This window comes from Lissotriton helveticus, chromosome 3_1, assembly GCF_964261635.1.
Source record: "Lissotriton helveticus chromosome 3_1, aLisHel1.1, whole genome shotgun sequence".
Classification (NCBI taxonomy): domain Eukaryota; kingdom Metazoa; phylum Chordata; class Amphibia; order Caudata; family Salamandridae; genus Lissotriton; species Lissotriton helveticus.
This window is the reverse complement of record NC_136061.1, coordinates 90,768,935-90,792,223: the sequence shown is the minus strand read 5'-3', so window position 1 is coordinate 90,792,223 and position 23,289 is coordinate 90,768,935. Positions and strand designations below refer to the sequence as shown.

General features: G+C 42.2%; 1 protein-coding gene across 1 annotated transcript in view; it reads left to right on the top strand.

The window, feature by feature from the left end:
• Window positions 1-23,289, top strand: part of LOC144822142 (uncharacterized) — a 54,119-nt gene that overhangs the window by 5,938 nt on the left and 24,892 nt on the right. The window contains exons 2-6 of the mRNA XM_078679294.1: window positions 8,874-9,000; window positions 12,965-13,075; window positions 17,152-17,256; window positions 18,358-18,471; window positions 21,969-22,052. Coding sequence (XP_078535420.1) covers window positions 8,874-9,000; window positions 12,965-13,075; window positions 17,152-17,256; window positions 18,358-18,471; window positions 21,969-22,052 — 541 coding nt within the window. The remainder of the gene's footprint in view (window positions 1-8,873; window positions 9,001-12,964; window positions 13,076-17,151; window positions 17,257-18,357; window positions 18,472-21,968; window positions 22,053-23,289) is intronic.

The window sequence follows — 23,289 nt, the reverse complement described above, 5'->3', positions numbered from 1 at the left end:
TGAAGTGAGTATTAACATAATAAATCACATAGGTGGGTTAATCACTTTATCTTTAGTTGTCATTTTTGGGACATTATTGCTAGGCGAGTGTGCTGATAATAAGTCACTTCATTGCTACAGAATAACACTTTTGCACCCAGGCTTTCCGATAACAACTTGCTGTTTTAGACCATATGGTACACAATAAGCCAGTTTTGTTACATTTAAATCCATAACTGTGAAACGATTGTTTTGTCCACAAGTAGTTCAGGGGTGTCGTCATAGATTGCCCAATAAGTTACATGCCAGGTGTGAGAGATGGTTTGTTAATCTTTAATCGTGAATCTTTGCTTAGAGTGGGGTACGTCCATTTGTGCTGAAGTAATTGCCCCTTGGTCAGATATAATCACGTTTTAGGTAGTGTGGCTGTCACCTTTACAATGGGGAGAGTATGAGGTGTGTGGTCATTTAGCTTGGTCATGCCTGTTCTGGAAATAAATCCCCCCCCGCCCGTTGTATGTGCAATTTAAATAAATCTTTTACTTTGTTAACTTTATGGTTAGGCTTAGGTTATGTTATGAGATTTTTATATAGCACACATGTTTTCCACCTGTCTCTGTCATGTACATCTATCCCTCTGCAGTCTGTGTAGTTATCTGTTACCTGTGGAGATTTCCCTGCCCCGCCTCCATGTTGTTACATTTACTCTTGTGCCCTCCCCTGTTGAGCTTTTACCAGTGTGCTTCTCCCCCACCTACTCCACATTGCTCACTCGCCCCCTGCTTCTCTTTCCCACCTCCGCTCTCTGTTTGTCACCCAGCTCTTCATGTTCTTCCCCACTCCCTTGCCCTCCTTTGTTGTCACTTGTTGCTTCTCATGCCCACCCACATTGCTTCCCCCACCTGCACTCTATGTTGCCACACCAACTCCTGCCACCTGCACTTAAAAAAAAAAGAACAACAAACAAGCTTTGGCATAGCCAATAGGTCTCGCCTTTGGGACCTTATAAGTGTTTAGCCATGCAACAGGTGATGTTGTTGCACCAAGGATATTGTGCTGCATAACTAAATACTTATAAAGTCCCAAAAGCGAGACCTATTGGCTATGCCAATGATTGTTTAGGAATTGGTTGTATGGGGACTTTGCGTCTTCCTCTATTTCGTCCCACAGAGCCTTATTCAGTTCCGAGGCTGCTATGTTTTGCTTCAAGCTATACCAATGCTTGATGGTTGCATACTTCCTTCCCAGCGTTTCGTTTGCTACCCCAAATTCTAGTCTGGTCTGCGCTGGTGAAGCTCCCTGATGGATTTGAAAGACTGTTTTGTAGATTGCCACCTGCGCTTTAAGCAGGTCTTCGTCTTTCCAGTGGAGAGGTAAGCTGCCATATGATAGCATAGGTAACATTTTGGCTTTTATTGTTGCCAGTAGGGGCTTGAACGATGGCCCCTTGAGCTTTTTTGATAGGGACCTAAATGCGAACGATAAAGCGTTTGCTCTCTGAAAAATTTAGGTTTTTTGCTGGTGGTGGTTTTGCTGATTATCGAAGTAGAACCCCAAATACTTGTAATTGGGTACTGCTTCTAACTTTTTGCCCTCCAGTTGGAGTTGTTGATTGGCAGTCTGTCGTCGGGTGATAAACATTGTTTTGCTTTTTGTGGTGTTCATCTCTAAGTTATTGTTGGCCTAGTTTAGGTGGATGGGATGTGATCTTGTTGAGCCTTGGTGTGAGGTCTGCCATGAAAAGATTCAAAAGATGAGGGGCCAGGACACAACCTTGTTTAAGCCCTTTGCTGCTTTAATCTTTCTTGATAAGCTTGCTCCATCTCCCAGTTTTACTTTTGTCCATGTATTGGAGTGTAAGAGCAATATTCCTCGTAGTATTTTGTCCGGGACATTCCAGCTGCGCATTTTTCCCCATAGAATATTGCGATCTACGCTATTGAAGGCCGCCTTTAAGTCGATGAAGCAGAGATGCAACTGTTGTTTCCTTCGGATGTATTTATTGGCTATCCGTGAGAGTGATAAAATATTTGTTGTTGTCCCACACACTCTTTCCTGAAGCCTGTTTGGTTAAGCGGGATTCGTTTTGTGCTGTCAGACCAAGTAGTCAGATCTTCCAGGAGTAATGAGGCGTAATACTTCGCGTCCACATCCAAAAGTGCTATCAGCCTGTAGCTCGCTGGGGATGTTCTTTTATCCACCTTTGAAGATCGGGGTAATTACTGAGCCTTGCCAGCTTGACGGAATTTGACTTTCTCTCTCTACTTCATCAAACAGTTTTTTTAGTCCTCCGCTCCAGAAATCCGGGTCAGATTTAAAAATGATTGGGGGAATGCCATTTGGACCTGGGGACCCGCTACCACGGCACTTCCTAAGTGGTGTTCTTATGTCTTCGTCACTGAAGCCTGGATGTCCAAGTGTGTCTGCTGTCTTGTAGCTCTCACTCGATTGTGCCTCTTCTTTCTACGTAATGCAGTGTAGGCCGTTGGCCCGTTCCTGGTGCTTGCGCTGCCCTCCGTTCTTCTCTCAAGTATGCTTCTTCTGTGTAGTGCAATGTAAATCGTCCACAGGTTAAGGAGCTGTTTGTTGTTTGTGGGGCCTTCTTGTCATTGATTAGTTGTTCCTCGCACTCCTTGGGCAACACTTGCGTTCTTTGCCCCCATTCTAGGTGTTTCAGAGGTGCTGTGTCTGTAAATCTCTGTTATTAGTGTGGCCCAGTCGGCTTCTGGTACGCTTGATGTGTTTGGGTTTGCGGGATGGTTTGGCCCGTTTACTATACTCCAAAATGCACTTGAGTTGGTGTTCTTTGCCGTGCAAAGTAGTTTTGCCCAGAAGTTGTCCTTCATTGTTCTTTTTCTGTTCCCACAATGCCTTTTTGTATTTTTTCTTGAGGTTCTGTCTTTGGTCCCAGTCTGTGAGTGAGGTAGTTGTTTTTTCAGTGTCCTTGCATTTTTCCCTATTTCTAACTTGAGTTTAACCAGTTCAGTTGAAAGTGGCTTATTATGTTTTGGTGCCCGAGCTCTTTTGTGTGTGACGGACTTAATTGTTGTTAGCTCTTCTGTGAAAGTCTTCCAGTTATGAATCTGGTTGTGTGAACTTGTTTCACTTTCTGTTTTTATTCTCTGAACTTTTGCTTGAAGGTCTTTAATGTTGTATGTTGACCATTTCAATCGTTTCAGGTTGGTTAAGAGCGAGCTGTCTTCAATTATCCTGCTGTTTTGGTGTTTAGTGGGCTTTAAGTTGAAATGGATGTGCTGGTGTGAATGGTCACTTTTTGACGTGAATTCAATTGAGAACTGCTGTAAAAAGGGCAGTAATGGAAGTGATACTGCTCTATAGTTGAGCCTTGATGGTATCGACCCTCCAAGATGAGTGTACTTTGGAGGGTAGTCGCTTGGAGTTCTACCATTTAAGATCTGTAGGCCCAGGTATTCCAAGGTTGTTACCAGGTGTTGCCACAATAGCGCAAGCCGCTGAATAAGCGCATTTGGAATCAATGGCCAGTTGAGCCGAGCCATCGGTATAGATGATACATTTATACTCATCTAGAGGATGCAACAACAGTGGAGGAGGATGAACATGTTCACACTGTAAAAACTCCTGTGGCTAAAGAGCGGGTCAAAGATAAACATGACATCAGCAGATCAAAGAAGTAGCCCATTGTATCCAACGGGGATTTAATGACTTAGAGCTTGGTACACTTGCCTTAGTCACCTCTTCTAAAGCAGGGAGAGGCGCGACCAAAAGAATGTGTTTTTCTTGCACCAGCGTGTGTTCTTTCAGAATCTCCATTTGGACCGCTGTCAAAACTTTCTTAATATTTGAAAATCGCATTTCAGATGAAGTGTGTAAATGTGACTTGTATGTAATAGGTACTGTGTCTCCCTCATTGAAGTCAAGTTAGTGAAACCCACCGTCCTCGGTACTATACGGATCAACAGGTTGTTGGTATTGTCACGCGTCAACAAGAAGTTAGTAGCAAGCAAATCTGATTGCAGAATTGAGGTATATTCCAGAAGCCAGCTGGACAAAGAAAGGGTTGGTTGTTCCAATGCATTTAGCGTTTGATACGCTGGGCATAATCGGGAATGTAGAAGGAGGTCGCAATCGTGCACATTTCTTCAGAAAGTAGGGGGCCAACCCTGACCTTCATTGTTGAGCTCGTAGCCCAAAAATAGCACCGCATAATGAGCGATGTGTGATTTGGCAAAATGTAATTTGTATCCATAGTTGGCAAACAAAATAATGTGGTCGACTCGAGCAAGATGTGGCACCCGCTCATCGTCCGTCAGATAAATATCAACGTACGAGAACGCATCAGGATCTATGCTGTCTAACAAGGACACAACACGTGCAGCAAAAGCCTGGGGTTATTCTTATAAACCATAGGCAAACGTGTACATTTTTCGGATTTCCGACAGCAGTGAATGCTGTCCAGTCACTGCTCTCAGGAGCCAAGTTGTGACTATAGAAACCACTACAGAAACGCTAGCTAGAAATTTGACAGGAAGCTTGGGAACAACTGCACATAGCCTGCCAGAGCAGAGACTAAAGATTTGTTTCTGGCCAACACACGCCTGTGGCTAACGCTACTAACAAATATTTTAAGCTGCTATGCAGCTCAAGGCCCTCCTGACTCCTGGAGAACTGTGACAATAGTCTCCATTTTTTAAAAGGGCAATTGGGCTGATCCGAAATGTTACTGGCCAATATCTTTGATTGACTGCACCTGCAAGATCATGGGCAGAGTAATCTTAGAAAGACTGGAAGTTTGGGTAACAGAGAACGGCAAGCTCTCTGACATCCAATATGGTTTTAATAGAGGCCTGGGTACGGTTGAACAGTGCCTCAATCTGCATCTGGCCATAGACAAATACACTTTAGCTAAGCTGGGTTCCCTTTATTTAGGGGTTATGGACCTGACATCTGCCTTTGACTGGGTGCAGCGAGGAAAGCTCTGGGAGAAGATATTGGTGATGGGCATAGAACCATCAATTGTGCATTTCATATCTGCTATGCATCAGGTGGTCACCGGGAGGGTCCGATATGGAACAGGTGGGGAACTTACCGCCTCAATTAAAATGAGCCGTGGAGTCCACCAGGGCTGTGTGCTTGCCCCATTTTTATTTTGTCTTTATATAAATGATCTGGAAATTTCTATTATAAATGATCACGTGGATGCTCCCCAGATAGGCAGACGGTTATTACCGGCTTTATTATATGCAGACGACTGTGTTTTAATGTATCGAACCGTGGTGGGGTTGCAACGGCTTTTAATTGGTTTTAACAATTTTATGAGTGACCTTGGTCTCAAGATTATTGTTGCAAAATCTCAGTTCATGGTGCTGGGTAAACATTCTACCACTGTACAGACATTTTTTATAGGCAGTGAGAATGTGCCCACTTTTTCTTATTTAGGAGTTCTTTTACAAGGCTCGAACGTGCGCTGCCATTCTATATGGTGCTGGAGTCTGGGGCTCATGCAATATTTTAGGCCTTCAGCGAGCGGAAAATATGTTCTTGAAACGCCTGCTGACCCTTCCACAAAGTACCTCAGCCACCATGTGTCATAGTGAACTTGGCGTGATTCCCCTATCCTTTCGAATACAACTGGCTGCTCTTTTACTGTGGTATGATATCTAGGCAAAATAAGAACTGGCTGGTGTGGTAGATGTCGACGTTTCGACCCCGTGATAGTGGTAGGTTAGTGTGTCCCTTACGTTGGGTCTTCCTCAGGACAGGAGTGTAGGAGAGGGGATGGGTTACCATCAGTCGCCTAGTCGTTCCGTAACTGCAGGAAACGTTGACATCTACCACACTAGCCAGTTTGACCAACAGCGATTCATCACTGTAACCGTCTGTAACCATGGCTATCTAACATTAGTACCCAATGTGAATTACTTGGCTCTTGTTTGAGCCCCTTTCTGTTTTGTAAAATAATTGATTACTAAGCAACAGCGGCAACAGAGGACAAGTAGGCAGGGAAAAAGCAACTATGGCAGTGCAGGGATAGAGAGAGGGTAGACACTATGCAAAAGCTGCAAGGAAGGGAGGGTGTGTGGGGGAAAAGCAGCAGAGGCAAGGGGGCAGTTAGAAGCTTCAGGGAAGGAAGGGGGGACAGCACAGCAGCAAAAGACATGAATGTGGAACGTGGAATTAAAACACATGGGTGGGGAGCACGCAGAACACAGGAGAGGAAAGAACTTGGAGCACTCTACAGAAACAGCTGAAAAACACATGCACTCTCATGGAGTGCTTCACAACAAGGAAAAAGTAAGTTCCTGAAAAGTGGTATCAAAGGAGCCAATTAGAGAGATGGTAAACCGGCTATGCTCCATGGAAGGGACAATTACAAGCTGCATAAGCTAAACCAAATAAAGTCAGCACATAGGAAGCAAGCAAATGTGAATGACAAAACGGAAAACCTATGGCAAGCAATGAGGGGAATGCATTCCTAGGTAAACTTTTGCATGTCTCCAATTTGTCTTTGCTATCAGAGAGTGCATGTTAGGCTACGATCTAAAAATTAATAATGAAAAATCAGCATTACACCATTATAAGCTACAAAAAAAATAATCAAGATAGTGTCACCATATGTAAAACAAAACTGAACCTGCAAGTCTATGACCCAGAATGAGTTCAGAGTTAGGAGGAATTGACAAGTTTACAGAAATAGGCTTGGAAACCTATGATAGTTACAAGTCTCTAGGCGATTTGTGAATTCCATTTTTACATTAGCAAATATGTAAGTGTATATTTTCTCATGTGAAACTGTGTTGAGGAAGGGCAAATTAACCTAATAAAATGTATTTCATGTGAGAGAGAGAGAGAGAGGGTTTTTCTTTCTTTTCTTCACAAGGAGAGTTCCATTTTACCTCGGAGAGGCTGCGCTTTTGAGGCATAGATTTCTAACCTTGTCCAGGGTGGAAAGGGGTTGGCGAGGAGGTGATGAATTAAACACGGTTGGCTGTGCGCAAACTGACAGGGCATTTCAGCTCTAGAACTACCACTTCCTGCCTACCTCCAGCCCTGTGAGTAGATTTGCGTAAACAAAAAGTAAATCCTTTTGAGTACAAAACTACCTATTGCGCAAGTAAACCTAGCCTGTATTCATAAATAGCTTCATTTTGATCTTGACAAGACTACAGAGTTTATCTCGTTGTGAAAGGTAAAGAAAGGTTCAGTCACCGAATAGCGCTTGTTTAATGATCACCCCTGAGGCAAAAAAAGCAATGTGTGGGACGGGGAGAAGGTCGTCCCTAGCATGGTCTCGTTGCCACTCTGTGGGCAGCTCATGTACTGGAATGCAAGCAGCTTAGGGCTCGCTTAACTTACTAAGAAACGGAGTGGATGCTTAGAGGTGAATGTGTCTTAGAAACTTGCAAGCTTCCTCTTTAGAAACTGAAGTAGGAAATAAAGCTTTGGTACCATCTCTACAATGATGCATTGTGAACTCTGCTATAAATCAGAACTCCAGCACAACAAATGTGCTGAAATATGCAGAGCCATATCCTGGTAAGAAAACAATCCTAAACAAAGTCCCTTTATAAACAATGTCCGTGCCTAGAAGAAGCATGAGAATACTTAAAAAAATGACTGATAAACGCTTGCACGCTCACGGTCTAGTACAATCATACATATGTGTGGTATTTCGCGCTGACACGGTTGAAGAAAGCAACAACAAAAAACAGTGGTAACATATCGTAGGAAAGAAGCACGGCCGCTAATGCAGCTGCAGCTTCCCGCGAGTGGTGCGCTCGCGAGCTGGTGCACTTAACAGCAAGCCATAGGCCGAAGTCAGCCGAGAGCGATTCCAAGAGGTCTTTTTTCCTAGAGCAGCACATGCGTGCTGCTTAGACGAGACCTAAAAAACAGGGTTGGATATTTTAATGGCACGCTATTCATGCTTTGCTTAGTTGATCTTTGTTGATGATATCCTGTGCACATTGTGCTTGCTGTAAACAATAATCTGTGCATCCAACAAAGGCCTTTATGACCTGTAGACTACAGTAGTAGCAGGAACATTCTGTATAAACATTCCATATAAGAGGCCAACCGTTTTTTGAACCACTGAAAGTCACATTGTCCCTGCCACACATCAGTGACCCAACAACTGCTTCCAGATTTTCTACCCGTGAAGTAAATATAAAATAGGGACAGACATTGGAGGTATGCAATGTTTGCGTAGTGAAAAAGCGCAAGTACAATTAGCGGTCGAATGTGTCTGCTCATCAACCTGACAACCTGCAAATCTGTTTTTGAGTTCCATAAGAGCTGCTGACGGTATCTTCTGGGGTTAGGGAAAACAAGTATCATTGATTTGAGTGTGCAACAACACCTACAGAATATTCTGCTCTAGACTGCCAAGCTGTGGCAGGTGGCTTGTGAAAATATTAGTAGTATTGTAAACTGTATGTATGTATCATGCCTACATAAAACAAGTGTATTTTACTACACAGTAGGCTAAGCACCACTGCAGTGCACCTAATGTGCAGTAGTGGGTATGGGTGATAAAGTCATGCAAGCTGTATTGCTGAACATTGCTTGGTAAGTGACATACTGAGTTGCAAGGGTCTCTGTCATTTTGCAAAGATGGTTGTTGAAAGGAAGTGCCCATGAGATTCAAGCTGTGCTTCTCAGAGTTTATTGACCTTTGGGACAATCTCTATTTGTATTATGTGATTGTTACTATTCTATGAAAAGTGGCATCTTTACAGCAGATCTAGAATTGTCGGCCCTATTCTTGTACTTGAACTACATGGCATCTCAAATTTAATGGGGCTGTTTTCCACATGGCTGCCTTTTAGTTAAAATGGGTGAAAACAAAGAGGTGTCTCTGTTTCCTATTTTGCTTAACACTGTGTTTTATTTTGCGGCACATAATGTTTTTCCAGGCACCGGTTACATTCCTTGACGTTACTGCTTATTTCTCGGATGAAGAGTGGAAACTCCTGCACGAATGGCAGAAAGAACTTTATCAAAGCGTGATGCAGGAAATTCACCAAGCATTTGTCTCTCTGGGTAATGTTGTGCTCAATCACTGTGATCAGGTGCAATTCTAACGTTTGTATGGTCTGTTATAGAACTGTCATTGGTCCAGTTTCGTCCAGTTGCACTCATTATACTGTTTTGACCTGATTTCACATGAAGAATTGTAATATAATATCATATTGTGCTATATGCAACAAGAAACGAAGGGCCTAATTACAATGTCGGGTGGACATAAAGGAACCGCCCGATATTAGTTCAGCTGTTCCGAACCGCATTATTACAATGCAACCACCCATAGGGCGGTGACAAACCTGCACTCGTCAATGGAAGCTTGTGTGGCGGGTGGAAAAGACCTGCAGCACAAGCTTCCATTGACAAATGGAAGTTTGTAAACATCCTTGCACCGTGTGGCAGGCATGGTGCAGGTATTTTTAGCTGGCCCATAGATGCCCCCTAGGCCCCATTGCGGAGGGCCAGGGAGTAAGGGGGCCCTGCTGGGGCCCTCCCAATGTTTCTTTCTGACAGCCTTTCCATGTTGGAAAGGCCAACATGGAATGGCTGTCCGAAACCACATCATAATCCCAAGGGCGGAGCCGCCGTCTTTAAGAGATTATACGGTCTATGAAACAAACTGACGGGCTCACGTCGGAATCCACCCTGTAGGTTTCACTTTGACCGCCGTCATCCTAATACGCCTGCTGGTCGGAGGCTTTCCGCCCAACATTGTAATTAGGCCCTCTGAGCCAAATGTCAATTTTCAGTCTCCAGATAATGATTCTAAACTCCCTTGTGAAAAATGTACAAGCTCTAAGACTTACAATATAAGGTAAAATTGTGTGGTCCTTGAAGTATCAAGGAAAATACACCGACACTGGCACAAATTTCCCATGGTGCTCAATTGTAATGCACTATGTCTCTTCCCTTCATTCAATTTCTTATCTGTGTGAACCTGGTAGGAGAGGGAGGCATTTGCCTGCACACTGATTTGCAGTGCCCTGTGTTATGAATGCACGACTTTTCGTTGCACTGTTTCTGTCTACTATGAATGTATGGCTTCCCTTGAATGTTTCTTTGATTAATGCCTTACTACATGTTTGTGTATGTTGAATACCTAACGTTCCTTCACTGAGTTTCTGCAGTATGAATGCATTGTGTTCCTTCTTCATATCTTAGTGCAATAAATGTGTTGCTGCCCTTTACTTTCTTTCTGCTAAAATAACTAACGCCTTTTTTTGTCCTATTATCTGTACACTAAGGGCTTTATTCAGAGATATTTTTATTTTTGAGTAATTTAAACTTTTGTGTGCATTTACTATATTTTGATTGTTCACTAAATCAAAGTTTATATATACTCCAAAAGTGTAACTTGCACTTTTGATTTTGTGGAAAAAGTGTCAAAAGTAGTAAACGTAGTCAAATGTGTAAATTACTCAAAACTGTAAATTACACTTTTGGAGTTAATTTACACTCAGATTTTGAGGCTAGCCAAAAAATAATAAACTTACTCAAAAGTGTAAACTACTCAAAAATTTAACCTTTCCTGAATTTTGTTAGACTACTCAAAAAGTAGTAAACTACTTAAAAGTTTATACTCCCTAGGTTCTTTAGTTTTTTGGAGACATGTAAGATGCACATTTGGAGTAAATTTACACTTGGATTTTGTGAATAGCGAAAAAGTAGTAAACTTACTCTAAAGAGTAAATTTCTCAAAAGTGTAAGTTACCTTTGTGAATGAGGTCATACTTGGGCAGCTATATGGGACTATGAAGCATTGTTTTCTTTGCTCAATCATGTTACTGTGATTTTGCTACTTTGCTTAACTGTTTGTCTATACTATTAATTTATTTATTTCCACTATCCTGACTGTGCCCAAAAGGGGAAGGCCCTCAATTATTTCTTTTTTTGCAATAAAAGCATCCCTTGTCTTTGTCCTGTCTCAATCCTGTGAACATGTTCCCTGTAGTTGGTCTCCGTACTTCTTTCATCTTTCGCCAAAATTTGCATGCAAGGTTTCAGGGGTTCCTTTATGCTATATAAGATACATACAGTGCGAAGACTTGGTTGAGTGGCGCATGCTACCACATAAATCAAGCAAGTTCAAAGTCCTGTTAGTTCAATGTCCAAGTATTTTCTGGTGCTCAAGAGAAGGAAGAGCCATCCATTATTTCTTGCCTGGATAGGTCCAGGCAAGAACAACAAAAATTCTCCAGGCACCCAGAAGTGAAATGAGGTTGTGGTTTCAATAGTTCTTTTATTCTTCTTTACATTCAATCAATCAATCAAGAGTATTTGTAAAGCGCGCTACTCACCCGCTAGGGTCTCAAGGCGCTGGGGGGGGGGTCTTGAGTTGCTTCCTGAAGGAGAGATGGTCCTGGGTGAGTTGTAGGTGGTGGGGAGGTTGTTCCAGGTCTTGGCCACCTGGCGGCCAAGAAGGATCTTCCTCCGGTGGTGGTTCTGCGGATCCGTGGGACGGTGGCGAGGGCGAGGCTGGCGGAGCGGAGCTGGTGGGTTGGCGTGTAGAACGTGAGGCGGTTGTTGAGGTATTCGGAGCCCAAGTCGTGGAGAGCCTTGTGTGCGTGGGTGAGGAGTCTGAACGTGATCCTCTTGCTGCCAGTGCAGGTCCCTCAGATGGGCGGAGATGTGGCTGTGTCGGGGGATGTCCAAGACGAGTCGTGCTGAGACGTTCTGGATGCGCTGGAGTCTTTTCTGTAGTTTGGCGGTGGTCCCAGGGTAGAGGGCGTTCCCGTAGTCCAGACGGCTGGTGACGAGGGCCTGGTATACCGCTTTCCTGGTTCCAGTGGGAATCTAGCGGAAGATCTTACGGAGCTTGCAGAGTGCGTTGAAGCAGGAGGGGGTAACATTATACACAGCCCTTTGCCAACAGGTGTTTCATCTCAGGCTGTTCTTTTTACAATTGGTGGGTTCTATTTTGATGAGGTATCTTATCACACTCCAAATCAGTGTGGAAGGCTTAGTGTTTGTGTAAAATGCCAGTATTTGTAGAGCGCACAGCTACCTCCGACGGAGGTGTCCCAGCGCTGGGGGCCCTCGGGAAGATTAAGCAAGCTATTGCCCAGAGTCACATGGTGCTGGGCTAACCTGCCGCCGGAGCCGAGGATCAAACTGTGAACCCTGTGGTCTGGAGTCAGGCACCCTGGCCGCTGCGCCCCACCTCTTCCCTAAAGGGTGTATATATTGATTAATATTTGCAAAGCATGACTTTCGTCTTCTCCGTTACTGCCTAGTGTCGCTGCATGTCGAGTGTATTGGCATGGGTAACGAGAACAGCCTGAGATGAAACACGTGTTGGCAAAGGGTAGTGTATAATGTGAAGAAGAATAAAAGAACTATTGAAACCACAACCCCATTTCACTTCAGTGTGCCTGGAGAAGTTTTGTTGTTTTTATGCTATCTCTGTGAAATGAATGGCTTACTTCCCTCAACTCTTTCAGACAACGCTGAAATTATCACTTTAATATTATTTTTTCTTTATACAGTGTTCTGATTTCCTGTACTTTTTGTGTTTAATGAATGCATCTCTTCCCTTAATTGTTTCTCTGTATCTTCCATGCTTGTTTTCCATTTATCTATCTCTTTGCTCTGCATACATTACTTTAATTTTCTCTTTCTTTATAGTATGAGTGTTTTACTTTTATTTACTCTGTAATTTGAATGTATACTTTTCCTTTCCTCTATCTCTTCACAATACATACCTTTTCTTTACTTACTCTCTGTACAGTGAACACTGAATTTTCTTCTGTTCTTTCTTAGTACTGTCAATATATTCCTTTCCTTTGATCTATGCCTGCTTTACTATCATTGTCTATCTTTGTAATATGAAGGAATTTCATTTGTTTCACTGTCTCAGTACTATATATATGTATATATATATCACTATCTCTTTTCTCCTTTGTCCTGTCATTTTACCACCAATGTGTTACGAGTTCTGGGGAAAGACTAAATTGTGTTTATTTTACTTTCCCTTTACTCGTAGGTCCTCTCATTGCCACCTCTGTCTTTTCCATAAGACCTAAAGAAAAGCCTGTTCCTCCTTCTATGGACAATCCAGACCTGAGGAGAAGATACAATATCAGACATTCCCCCGGTGAGTGATTTGATTTGTTAACTTGTAGAGCGCGCGAATGCCCTTGGGCGTCTTGGCGCTATGCTGAATCCTTCCATCCCTTGAGCGGTGTCTAAAGTTATGCAGAGAATAGCCATGTTTTTACTTCCTTTCTAAAGGATTCCAAAGATGGGCAGATTTTTATGGCAAGAGGCAGCTGATTCCAGGTACGTGCTGCATGCACAAGGAAACTTCTACCGCCCCAGCTAGCTCGTCTAAATCTGGGAACGGTAATTAGTTTCAATTGGCCGGATCTCAGAGGTCTCGTTGGTTCATATTGTTTCAAATGATACCTCAAAAATTGTGATCCTTTTCCCTGAAATGCCTTGTAGGTCAGGCAGAGTGATTTACATTTCATCCTCTTTGCAATTGGCAGCCAGTATAGAGTTTTTAGTTTGTGACTGATTGGCTCAAACTTAGGTATGCCCAGAACCAGTCTGGCTGCTGCATTTTGCAGACGTTGTAATTTGTCTAACTTTTGTCCTAGCTCCGGCATATAGACCATTTCCGTAATCCAGTCTCACCAAGGCTAGTGCTGTTACTACTGTTTTGCGTGAATCCTGTGGTAGATAGGGAAGTAGCTTTTTTATCATTTTTAGAATATACCAGAGTGTTGATGACAGCTTGCTGGCTTGGGCTTCAAATGATGAATTCATGTCAAGAGTGAAGCCCAGATTCTTCACTTTTTCTGATGATCCTGGGCATCTACCCAAATCCTTGGGCCACCAAGCGGGGGACCAGATGTTTGTGTCACCCCCTAGTATCATCACTTCGCTCTTATCTCCATTGAGCTTTAGGCAGTTCCTTTCCATCCATTGACTGACCTGTGTCATACAACGTTGGACTTTTTCCGCTGTTTCCTCTACCTCCTTGCTGATGGTCACCACAATTTGAGTGTCATCAGCGTAGGATATTGGGGTAAAGCCACAGTTTCTTATTATCTCTGCTAGGGGGGCAACGTACAAGTTAAAAAGGGTGGGACTCAGCGAGCATCCCTGCGGGACCCCGCATGGTAGATTAAAAGATTTGGATTTTGCTCCTCCTACTTCTACTGAATATGTTCTGTTGGCTAGGTAGGATGCGATGAGGGTACATGCTGAATCATGTATTTCTGCTGTTTTTAAACGATTTAGAAGAATCTCATGACTGACCGTATCGAAGGCCGCCGATAGGTCGAGTAGTATCAAGGCGGCCTTCGCTCCGTTGTCCTTCACTTTCCTGAGTTCCTCCACAGCTGTAATTAAAGCAGTTTCTGTTCCGTGTCCTTCACGGAAACCAAGCTGAGAGTGGTCCAGCCAATTGCCATCTATCAGATATCGGGATAGCTGTTTGTTTAAGAGTTTCTCCAATATTTTGGCAGCGAAAGGGATCCTGGCTATTGGTCTGTAGTTACTTGGTTCTTCACAGTCCAGATTTGATTTTTTTAGTAATGGTCTGATTGATATCTTTTCCCATTCATCTGGAAAGGTATTAGTTCCGAGTATTTGACCAAATAATTTTTTTAATACCAGGCTCAGTTGTTCTGAGCAGATTTGCATTGTTTTGGGCGGACAAGGGTCTGTTGGACTACCTGAGTTCATGGTGAGTAATTCTTTCTGAATTTGATCCTTTGTTGGAGGGGTAAATTGGAATAGTGTGGGTTGGACTGATTGTTACTTTAAATTTGTTGATTGTGAGGTGGCCTGATTTGTCTGGTTAGTCCTTTCTTTATTATTGCTTTTGAAAGATTCATAAACTGAGGAAACTTTTTTTACGAAAAATTCACCTAGAGTGTTACAGAATTCTGATGACATTTCTTCTAAAGTATTATTTTCAACTTTTGAAAGTTTTTTAACAGTAGAGAAGAGGGCTTTACTGGAGTTTTTTGATTCATTAATTTTTTGGACGAAGTATTTGCTTTTCTCTGATGTTATTAATTTTTTATAACTGGCTAATACTGCTTAAAGTGGCACTAAAGTGGGAGTAAAAGTGGCATATATGATTAAGCTAGGTGCATGTGCACCCGCTACCTGTCCAAAAAACACCAGTTGCACATTATGCAAAACTACATACACCATGTTTTTGGAGATATTCGCCATCCCAATACAGTCAACATGTGGAAGTATTGATTTTATGTATAGTTAACCCACAGAAATCCACCCTTGTGATTAGGGTTCGAAAACTTCTTTAACAAACCTAACTGAACTAAATCTTTCATCAACTGCAGACCCACACACTTAGTTTGACACTTTCTAACTCTAATTTGTTTGTGAGTGGCTGGGATTTGGGTTTCTGTTGGCTATGGTGGATCTGCATTGAAAAAAATAAATTGCCTTTGCTTTCCATAGGGGACCCTCAGACACACAAGCCCAGCCATATATAAGTTTCCACTTTTGTGGGGTGGAAAGCATTCACTGATGATATATTTGTGGCTGTGTCCTCACCCACAAGGTGATTGATGTTACCCACAATCTGCAGGCGTCTTGCAGAGGCTGCAGCTGCTTACCACGGACTCCACATGATGATTTTACCAATGTACTCATCACAATCACTATTAATTTCTGGGTGGTCTGTGGACTTTAAAATATGATATCAAATCTCTCAAATTCACTGAAAGAAGTTGGGTGGGAGTGTGTTTACACCCTAATAATCGCTTACATTGGAGAGAACTTTAAAATTGTGTTACTTTAAGATGGAGGTGGTACAGATACTCAAATCTAGACAGTATTAAGAGTGTTTAAAAGTTCAAATAGATATCAACTATCTCATCCCCTTTCGTACATTATTTTGTCACTCATATACGTGTATTTCAAAGGACATGATTGAGTCTTTGTAGTTATGATGATTTGCCATTTCATATAGGAAAGCCATGTTTTGGTTTTTTTAACAACTTTGGTGCAGGCGCATCTGATCCTGGGTGGAATGTATGTTGTAGGAGCAGAAGTCCCAATATGAACTGACTCCTGACTGGCTTCCACCAGTGCCACCAAAGGTGGTTAAGTATTGGCCCTTGGGACCAGTGACATTTTTCCATATCAGTGTTCGAGGACCTGGCTATATCCCTGAGTATCACAAAAATAGAGACACAGCCAGTCATATTCTCCAACATCCAGTAGTCTATGGATCTTTCCCTTAATTACCTATGCACTTCGCAACCTCACAATTTTGAAAATGTATCAAAAAATGCTGGTTGGATTTATAGAAATTTATAAGGAAAACAAAGCAAGTAGTGGACAAATTTCATTTTGGCAGCCTCACAATACCTTTACATAACTATGACCAATCTGCATGCATAGGATCAAGATGAATTTTACCTTTCTGGGGATTCGTGCAGAAATACTTTTAGAGTTGTTAACAAAATAAAAAAATGATTTTCTATTCCACTAGCAAATTTAATTCTAACTACAGTGGGTTTGTCACACTTTTTGCTTCTGTAACTCACATATATCTGTGGGAAACAAATAGGACAGGAAGGCAAGCATGGCGCTAGAATAAGGAACTACCTTTAAATGGAGGCTATGAAGGGAGCCACATTTCGAGATAGCTTCATTACAGAATGGTCTTGGATGTAAGACAGTGGAAGTGGACTGGAAATTGTTCCTTGGAGATTCAGAAAGACTTCAATAATTACTTAAATAATCGAGTGAGTGTCAAAATCTGTTTACAGGGAGACAAAAATCACCCACTTGTTCATCCAGCTTCAATCTGCACTGACTATCAGGGAGTTTCAGCATGCAAGATTAAGAGTAATCTTTGATTTACTGCAGAATACCAGCTGCCAAGATCTTCTAGGTCAGCTGGATTTACAAATCCTTGAGCTCTGTGTCAATCATCCTTGATTTGCTCAGACACACGTTGAAACTGGATTCAGAATGATAAAGGAGAGCGACTCTTAATTGTAGAAATTAAAGTGTTCGTGTCATATTTATAAATGTGATAAGCCCTTGCTTATCAGCATAAACCCACTTACCAATATTCATACAGAACATTTAAACAGCAAGTCATAAAATGTATGGTATGTGAAAGAGGGAAATCACTTCATTGAGAATGATTAATGGATTTCTGTCTTTATATCACAGGTGATTCACACACTGAACATGATGAGCCCATCAAGATAAACAGGAAGAGAAAGCAATGTCTCAGGATTCCGCGGGAAGCAGAACAAAATCATTGCCTCGGGACAGGTGAAGCAACAATAAGATGTCTGGTATTCTAGATCATTACAATCCATTACAGGCCACAACTTCATTCTCACGTACTCCCAGTGCATTTGATGAAAGCTTAGTCAGTATATTTGCATGTGAAATTCAGGCCACTTTCTGCTAAGGTAGGCCCCTTCCTCACTAGCTCATGCTAAGTCATTAAACGGGGAAGGGACACTGATCAGTTGTAAATCTGAGCTGTGAGCAGCGGTGGTATCATTGTGCGAAACCTCTGGACTATATTGCTTTCCATCACTTGCAGGGATGGAAAGCTTTATCATGTTTCAATATAAATATATAAAGGTATGCAGGTATTTACAAGTAAAGGTATTTACAAATATGCTAAGAAAAACCTAAAGGAATGAAATTCTGTTTAGAAATGTACAGGTAATAACAAAATACATCTTAATTATCTTGATTACTAAGTTACAAAAGGGAGGTCCTATCTGGTTTTCAGCCATGCCAGAAAAAAACGGTATTTGTTAAACAAGCTATCAGGTGGGTCCAGCATACTTGTCAGATGCTGGTGAGATTGCAGGGAGGGCATTATAGAACACTGATGATTTAGGTTCCCACACTTTCTTTAGGCTACCTTGTCCTAGAAACTCCGCATTCCTTGAAATATCGATCCGCTGCAGACGGCGTTCGTAATGTGCAAATGTGGAACATATTGATGTAGGTTCCAGCACTTTCTTAAGGCTACCCTGTCCTAGAAAACTTAAAATGCTTTAGTTTAAACCTCGCACGCGTTGTGTGTTTATTGTCACAATAAGAAGTCCTCCTACAATGCAAGCCCATCACAGGACATCATTCTACGGTTTGATGAACTACTTGATACGTCTGAGGGCACAAGAAAGTGCTACAGTGATGATGACAAATCCAATGAGTTTGCGTGTTTCCCAGAGACATTATCATGGTCTGGTTACAGACGTTCCCTATGATGCCTGTAGTTTGTTTTGAAATATATTAGAACTATTGTGTAACAAACCACCAGACAGCAAAACAGGCAAATGTGTACATCTTACTGAGCTAAAAAAGTACTGATACAGACCATTAACATTTAAAAAAAACTTTTGTCTAAAGAGTATCAATTTACCAATCCTGACACTGCTTTGACCAAAGAAGGAGAGTCCAGGGCTGGCTTTGTGGAGGATCTTGATGTGATACCAGGACAAAGTAACCACCTTCCCAGTCCAGGTAAAACACTGATTCTATTATTTGACTTTGGAAGATGAATACTTTGTGATGTTAGCTTTTCCCTTTATGATCTATTTCCTCTTCCTGTATTTACATGTGAAACGTATTCCTTACCCCTTACCTGTACAGTGCATCATAGTTTGTAATCTCAATACACTTAAAAGGTTTTTATGTAGTTTTTTACTTGATCTCCTCTTAGAGTTTAGTTTCACGGCACTGGAAGGCCCTCCTTATAGGCTGCAATACTGAATGAACCAATCTTCCACACAAGGGGCTGATTTAGAAAAAAATGCAATTTAATAATAATTAGTAACTTTCGTCGAAGTTACATTCAGTCTGTGTACAAGAAACAATAGTGGTAAAAGTAATTTGTCAAATGTATGGATAGATGCGGGCGGCAAAAAAATAAAGTTGTCACCCAAACAAATAAAACACTATGGTTTGGGTGCCGAGAGCTGGCAGTATAAATATGCAGTTGTTGAATGTTAAGAGATGTGAGTCCTTTGAATCAGGTTCGTGCACCACAGACCATATATGCCATATAAATAGCAGCTTAAAATAAACTATCTATTAAAACATAGATGCAAGTCTTGTGCAGCTTTTCGGCCATTGATAGAATGTTTTTCTGATGATACTTTAAATATTCTAAAATGCTGTTTTATTTTTAAATCAGCTTTCCATGTGGAAATGCTTTTTAGGTTACTTACGTACATACCAGGTTCCTCGTGGGATATTGGTTCACCCTTTTTTGCAGTAGTGAATGGTGCATGGTTTATTTGATTTGTTTTACATAGTGGACACATTGCCTCAGTTACAGTGGCAATAACGAGCAATCCAGGAGACCATTTGTGTAGAATGGCCTGTAGGATATTAACTATTGGAATGTTTGAATGCTTGTTGAAAGGTATGTGCCTTTAACCCTTTTGCTGCAGGGCTAATTCCCCCGCGGTGCTTGGGGTAGGGGCTCCGCGTTGCTCGTGACAAGCTTAGCTCGTCACGCTGCACGGCGGCGCTGTGCTCATGACGAGCTGAGCTTGTCATGACCACGCCCGTTTCTTCAGAATGCTCAGCACAGCAGGGAATTAGCCCTGTGTGGGAGCGCTGCGGCGGTCATGACAAGCTCATCTCATCATGAGCACAGCGCCACCATGCCTCATGACGAGCTGAGCTCGTCATGAGCACGCAAGGATTTAAACTTTAAGGATTCAGGCTCTTAGATTTCAGTTGTTGATGGTGCTATGTTAACCCTTAAGATTACAGTGGTCTCAGAAGCAACCAATAATGGTTTACAGTTTAATAATTGAGTGTGTATGGTTAACCCTTAAAACTACAGTATTTGATAGGGCTTGGTTGGCCCTTACAGCTGCGCACTGCTCATATATTCCCGTTGGTTAAGTGAACCATCTTTTGTAGAATTGATTTTTGGTGATATAAAAAAAGTTTGTAGTCCCAAGTGGTAATGTAATATCTTTTACTATTCAATCGGTGAAATACAAGGTATATCATCTTAAACCAAAAGAAGATAGTGGAGCCTTCCTAGTTATAGCACCTAACCCAAATAACTCAACATTATTAAATTTCCCTAAGTATTAGTTAAGGGATTTGTGTGCACACTGATTGGCACCCACCATCACAATGCTAGTTCATAAGAGAACTTTTAAACATTATACATAAACGCACAGGTGCACAACTCTCACTTGGTGCTGCACGGGACCGGGATCGCAGTTCGGTGTTGGAGGAGGTTATATCAGGCTGTGACGATTCTATCACAAGCCGTCTTGTTTCTTATGGATGGGAAATGTGCTGTCTTTTTATGAGCCATGAGACACTCTTCAATATTTGAGGGCTCATTCTTATCTTTGGCATGAGGTTACATGCACTTTTTCAAGAATCACCCAAAGCTGATAAGTCTTTTGAACTATACCCTTTGCCTGTTTGGCCCTTTTAAAAAAGTTTGGCCACAATTACATGCTTCACATACCGATTAATTGACATTGACCTCCGCACGACTATCTTCGATCTCCAATATCCATCACTTGGTTCCGGTATTTTCCAAACACGTCCACATCAAGAATTAGGACCTACCTTCACGTCTACGCATATTAGAACAAATCGCCCTGAAGAAGTCCCTAGTGGACGAAACACGTCGGCTGTACAATCGTTTTTCTTCACGTATTTTGGAATAAAAAGGAATCGAAACTAAGGAACACTATTCCTGTGGTTATTGGACTTTGAACCATATTTTATTGTTTAAATTTGTGTTGTGCACCTGTGCGATTATGTATAAGGTATATCATCATTGTCCTAAAAACAGATGTACTTTTTTTTGTTTTAAAATAGATTTTATGTGTCAAAATATCACAGGTAATGCAGAGCTCTGCGACCCATACTTCTGCAGCATCAATATACATCAATTGAATTTGACCATTTTCATGTATATTCAGGAAAGAATGAAAAGGAATACACTTGGAGTATAAACCCCAAAACTTCAACTCCCGCCCCCACCCACTCCCGTCGCACGGTCGTCTATTCCGGAGCAACCCATTCGAACTAAGATCTCATTTATACAGTCATATCATTTCATCTCCTACAAAGCGATAAAGCAGCCATACATCAAAGAAAGGGATGCTACCAGGTTGCAGTGGCTCCAGCTCCAGGCCCCCATAGTCTGTCCAGCACTTCCAGATTTTAACAAAGATTGGGTTTTCCAGACCCATACAGAAGTCCAGGCCATTTTCCAGGCAGAAATAGGTGGCCCGACGCCTTCCAGACCCTAGCAATATCCCTCTTTGCCTGGGTGAATCCCAAAAGCATAAGATGGCACTTATATATGTGGCCCCCAATTCCCTCCATGACATGCAGGAGAACCAGCTTCGGTGAACAAGAAGGTCCCACCCCAACACCTCCGAGAAGCAGGTCATCACTCCCCTCCAGAATTGCGCCAGTGCAGAGCAGTGCCAGACAGTATGGAGCAGGGTACCCTCTTAGTGTTCACATCGGAGGCACACAGGTGAAGCCACTAAGCCCGCCCTCCACAACCTGAGCCTGGTATAATATACCCGATGGAGATATTTGAACTGGATAAGCCGTAGGCTCACTGCAATGGCCGCCCCGTGTGGAGAGGCCAAGGCCTCTGTCCAATCTTCCACAGATGTACTTTTGAGCAAATAAAGATGTTGATTTCTAAGAGCATTGTTCATGCTGTGATGTTGATGCTGTACAGAGAGTCCTGAAAAATTCACACATAAGCACGTTAGAATCTCCTTGAAGGGAAACCTTGCTTGAGGATGTCCTGTGTGCTTGGGATTTGTAGAACTTAGTGCCGATTTCTTTACCTAATGTGAATGTAAGATACAAATTGATGTCTGAATGTATGCCACAAGAGCCAGGCTTGCCGTAGAAAGGCAGTTCATAGATGCTATTCTAACAAGCCTTGATAGTTACTATGATCACCCTATTATATTTGCCTCCTACCACCTGTCTTTGTTAACACATAGGCATGACATATTGCCCGACAGATGAGCAAGAGGCCTTATCCATGAACCATCAGCATCGTGCAAGGATAGATTGCAATCCCTCTGGTGAGTATAGGGTTATTTTCTATTTGCTTATAAATATGCTCTTAAAATATGTTGAATTGTATTTTATTTTTAAAGTGTGCTGGTTGTGAGTTAACCAGACCTGTGCTTGAGTGATGTGGTCTTTGATTGCTTCTGCTATTGCCACCTAAAAGTGTGCAAACTGATGTGGTTGTGGCAATGCTGAGAAGATACTACATACCTTGAGTATCTGTAGGTTCCTCTTGCATCAGCCCTATTATATATCTTTGTGTTCCTGTTTGTAGCATTCAGCTTTCATAGAAGAGTAACTAACTATCTTTTGAATTGTGAAGTCTCTTGAATCTTGCATTTCTATAAACTTCACTAGTCTCTTTCTACAAATCAGTGTATGGTACCTCAGAAGTCCTCAATAGCATTTTCGGGAAATGTGTCTGTTAAACTTGGCATCTTTTGGCGTGTTTCCCCTGAGTTTTTGCTTTCTGACCTCCTGGTTTTGACTGTTTTCGCTGGCGTAACGTTTCAGTGCACTATTTGCACTGCTGACCAGTGGTAAAGTGCAGGTGCTCTATGTGCCAATTGTGTTATGGATTGGTATTTCCACAATTGGATATTTGATTTACTTGTTAGTCCCTAGTAAAGTGCACTGATTGTGCCAGGGCCTGTGAATCAAAATGCTACTCATGATCCTACAACACTGATTGTGCCACCCACATGAGTAGCCCTGAAAAGGTACCTCAGACCTACCATTGCAGTCTGCACGCAGTTTGTAACTGTCATGTCGACTTGGCCCGCACACACACTGGCCAGTCCCTAACCTTCCCTTTTCTTACATGTCAGGCACCCCTATGGTAGGCCCAAAGTACCCCTGTTGGCAGGACGCAGTGTATGTGAAAGGCAAGGCATGCCCTGGTGTGTGTGGCATGTCCTGATAGTGAATTACACCCCATTTCGTTTTTCACTATTGCAAAGCTACCTGTTCCTATAGGCCAGAATGGGCAGTTTGATTATAACATCTTATAATCCTAAACTGACCCAGGGAACAAGGCAGAAGTTCGAGTTTACTATGCCTGAAATCAGGATGTTAAAATACATCTTCTAGTGAAGGTGATTTTTACATTCTGTGTTTGAAAACACCACTTTTAGAAAGTATTTTCTTGCTCAGTCATCTCGTGTGCCTCTGCTGGAATGTGGCTTGACTGCCTGGGTTTGGGATGTTAGATGGCTGGAGAGCAGGATGACCACAGATAGTCTAGGTAAG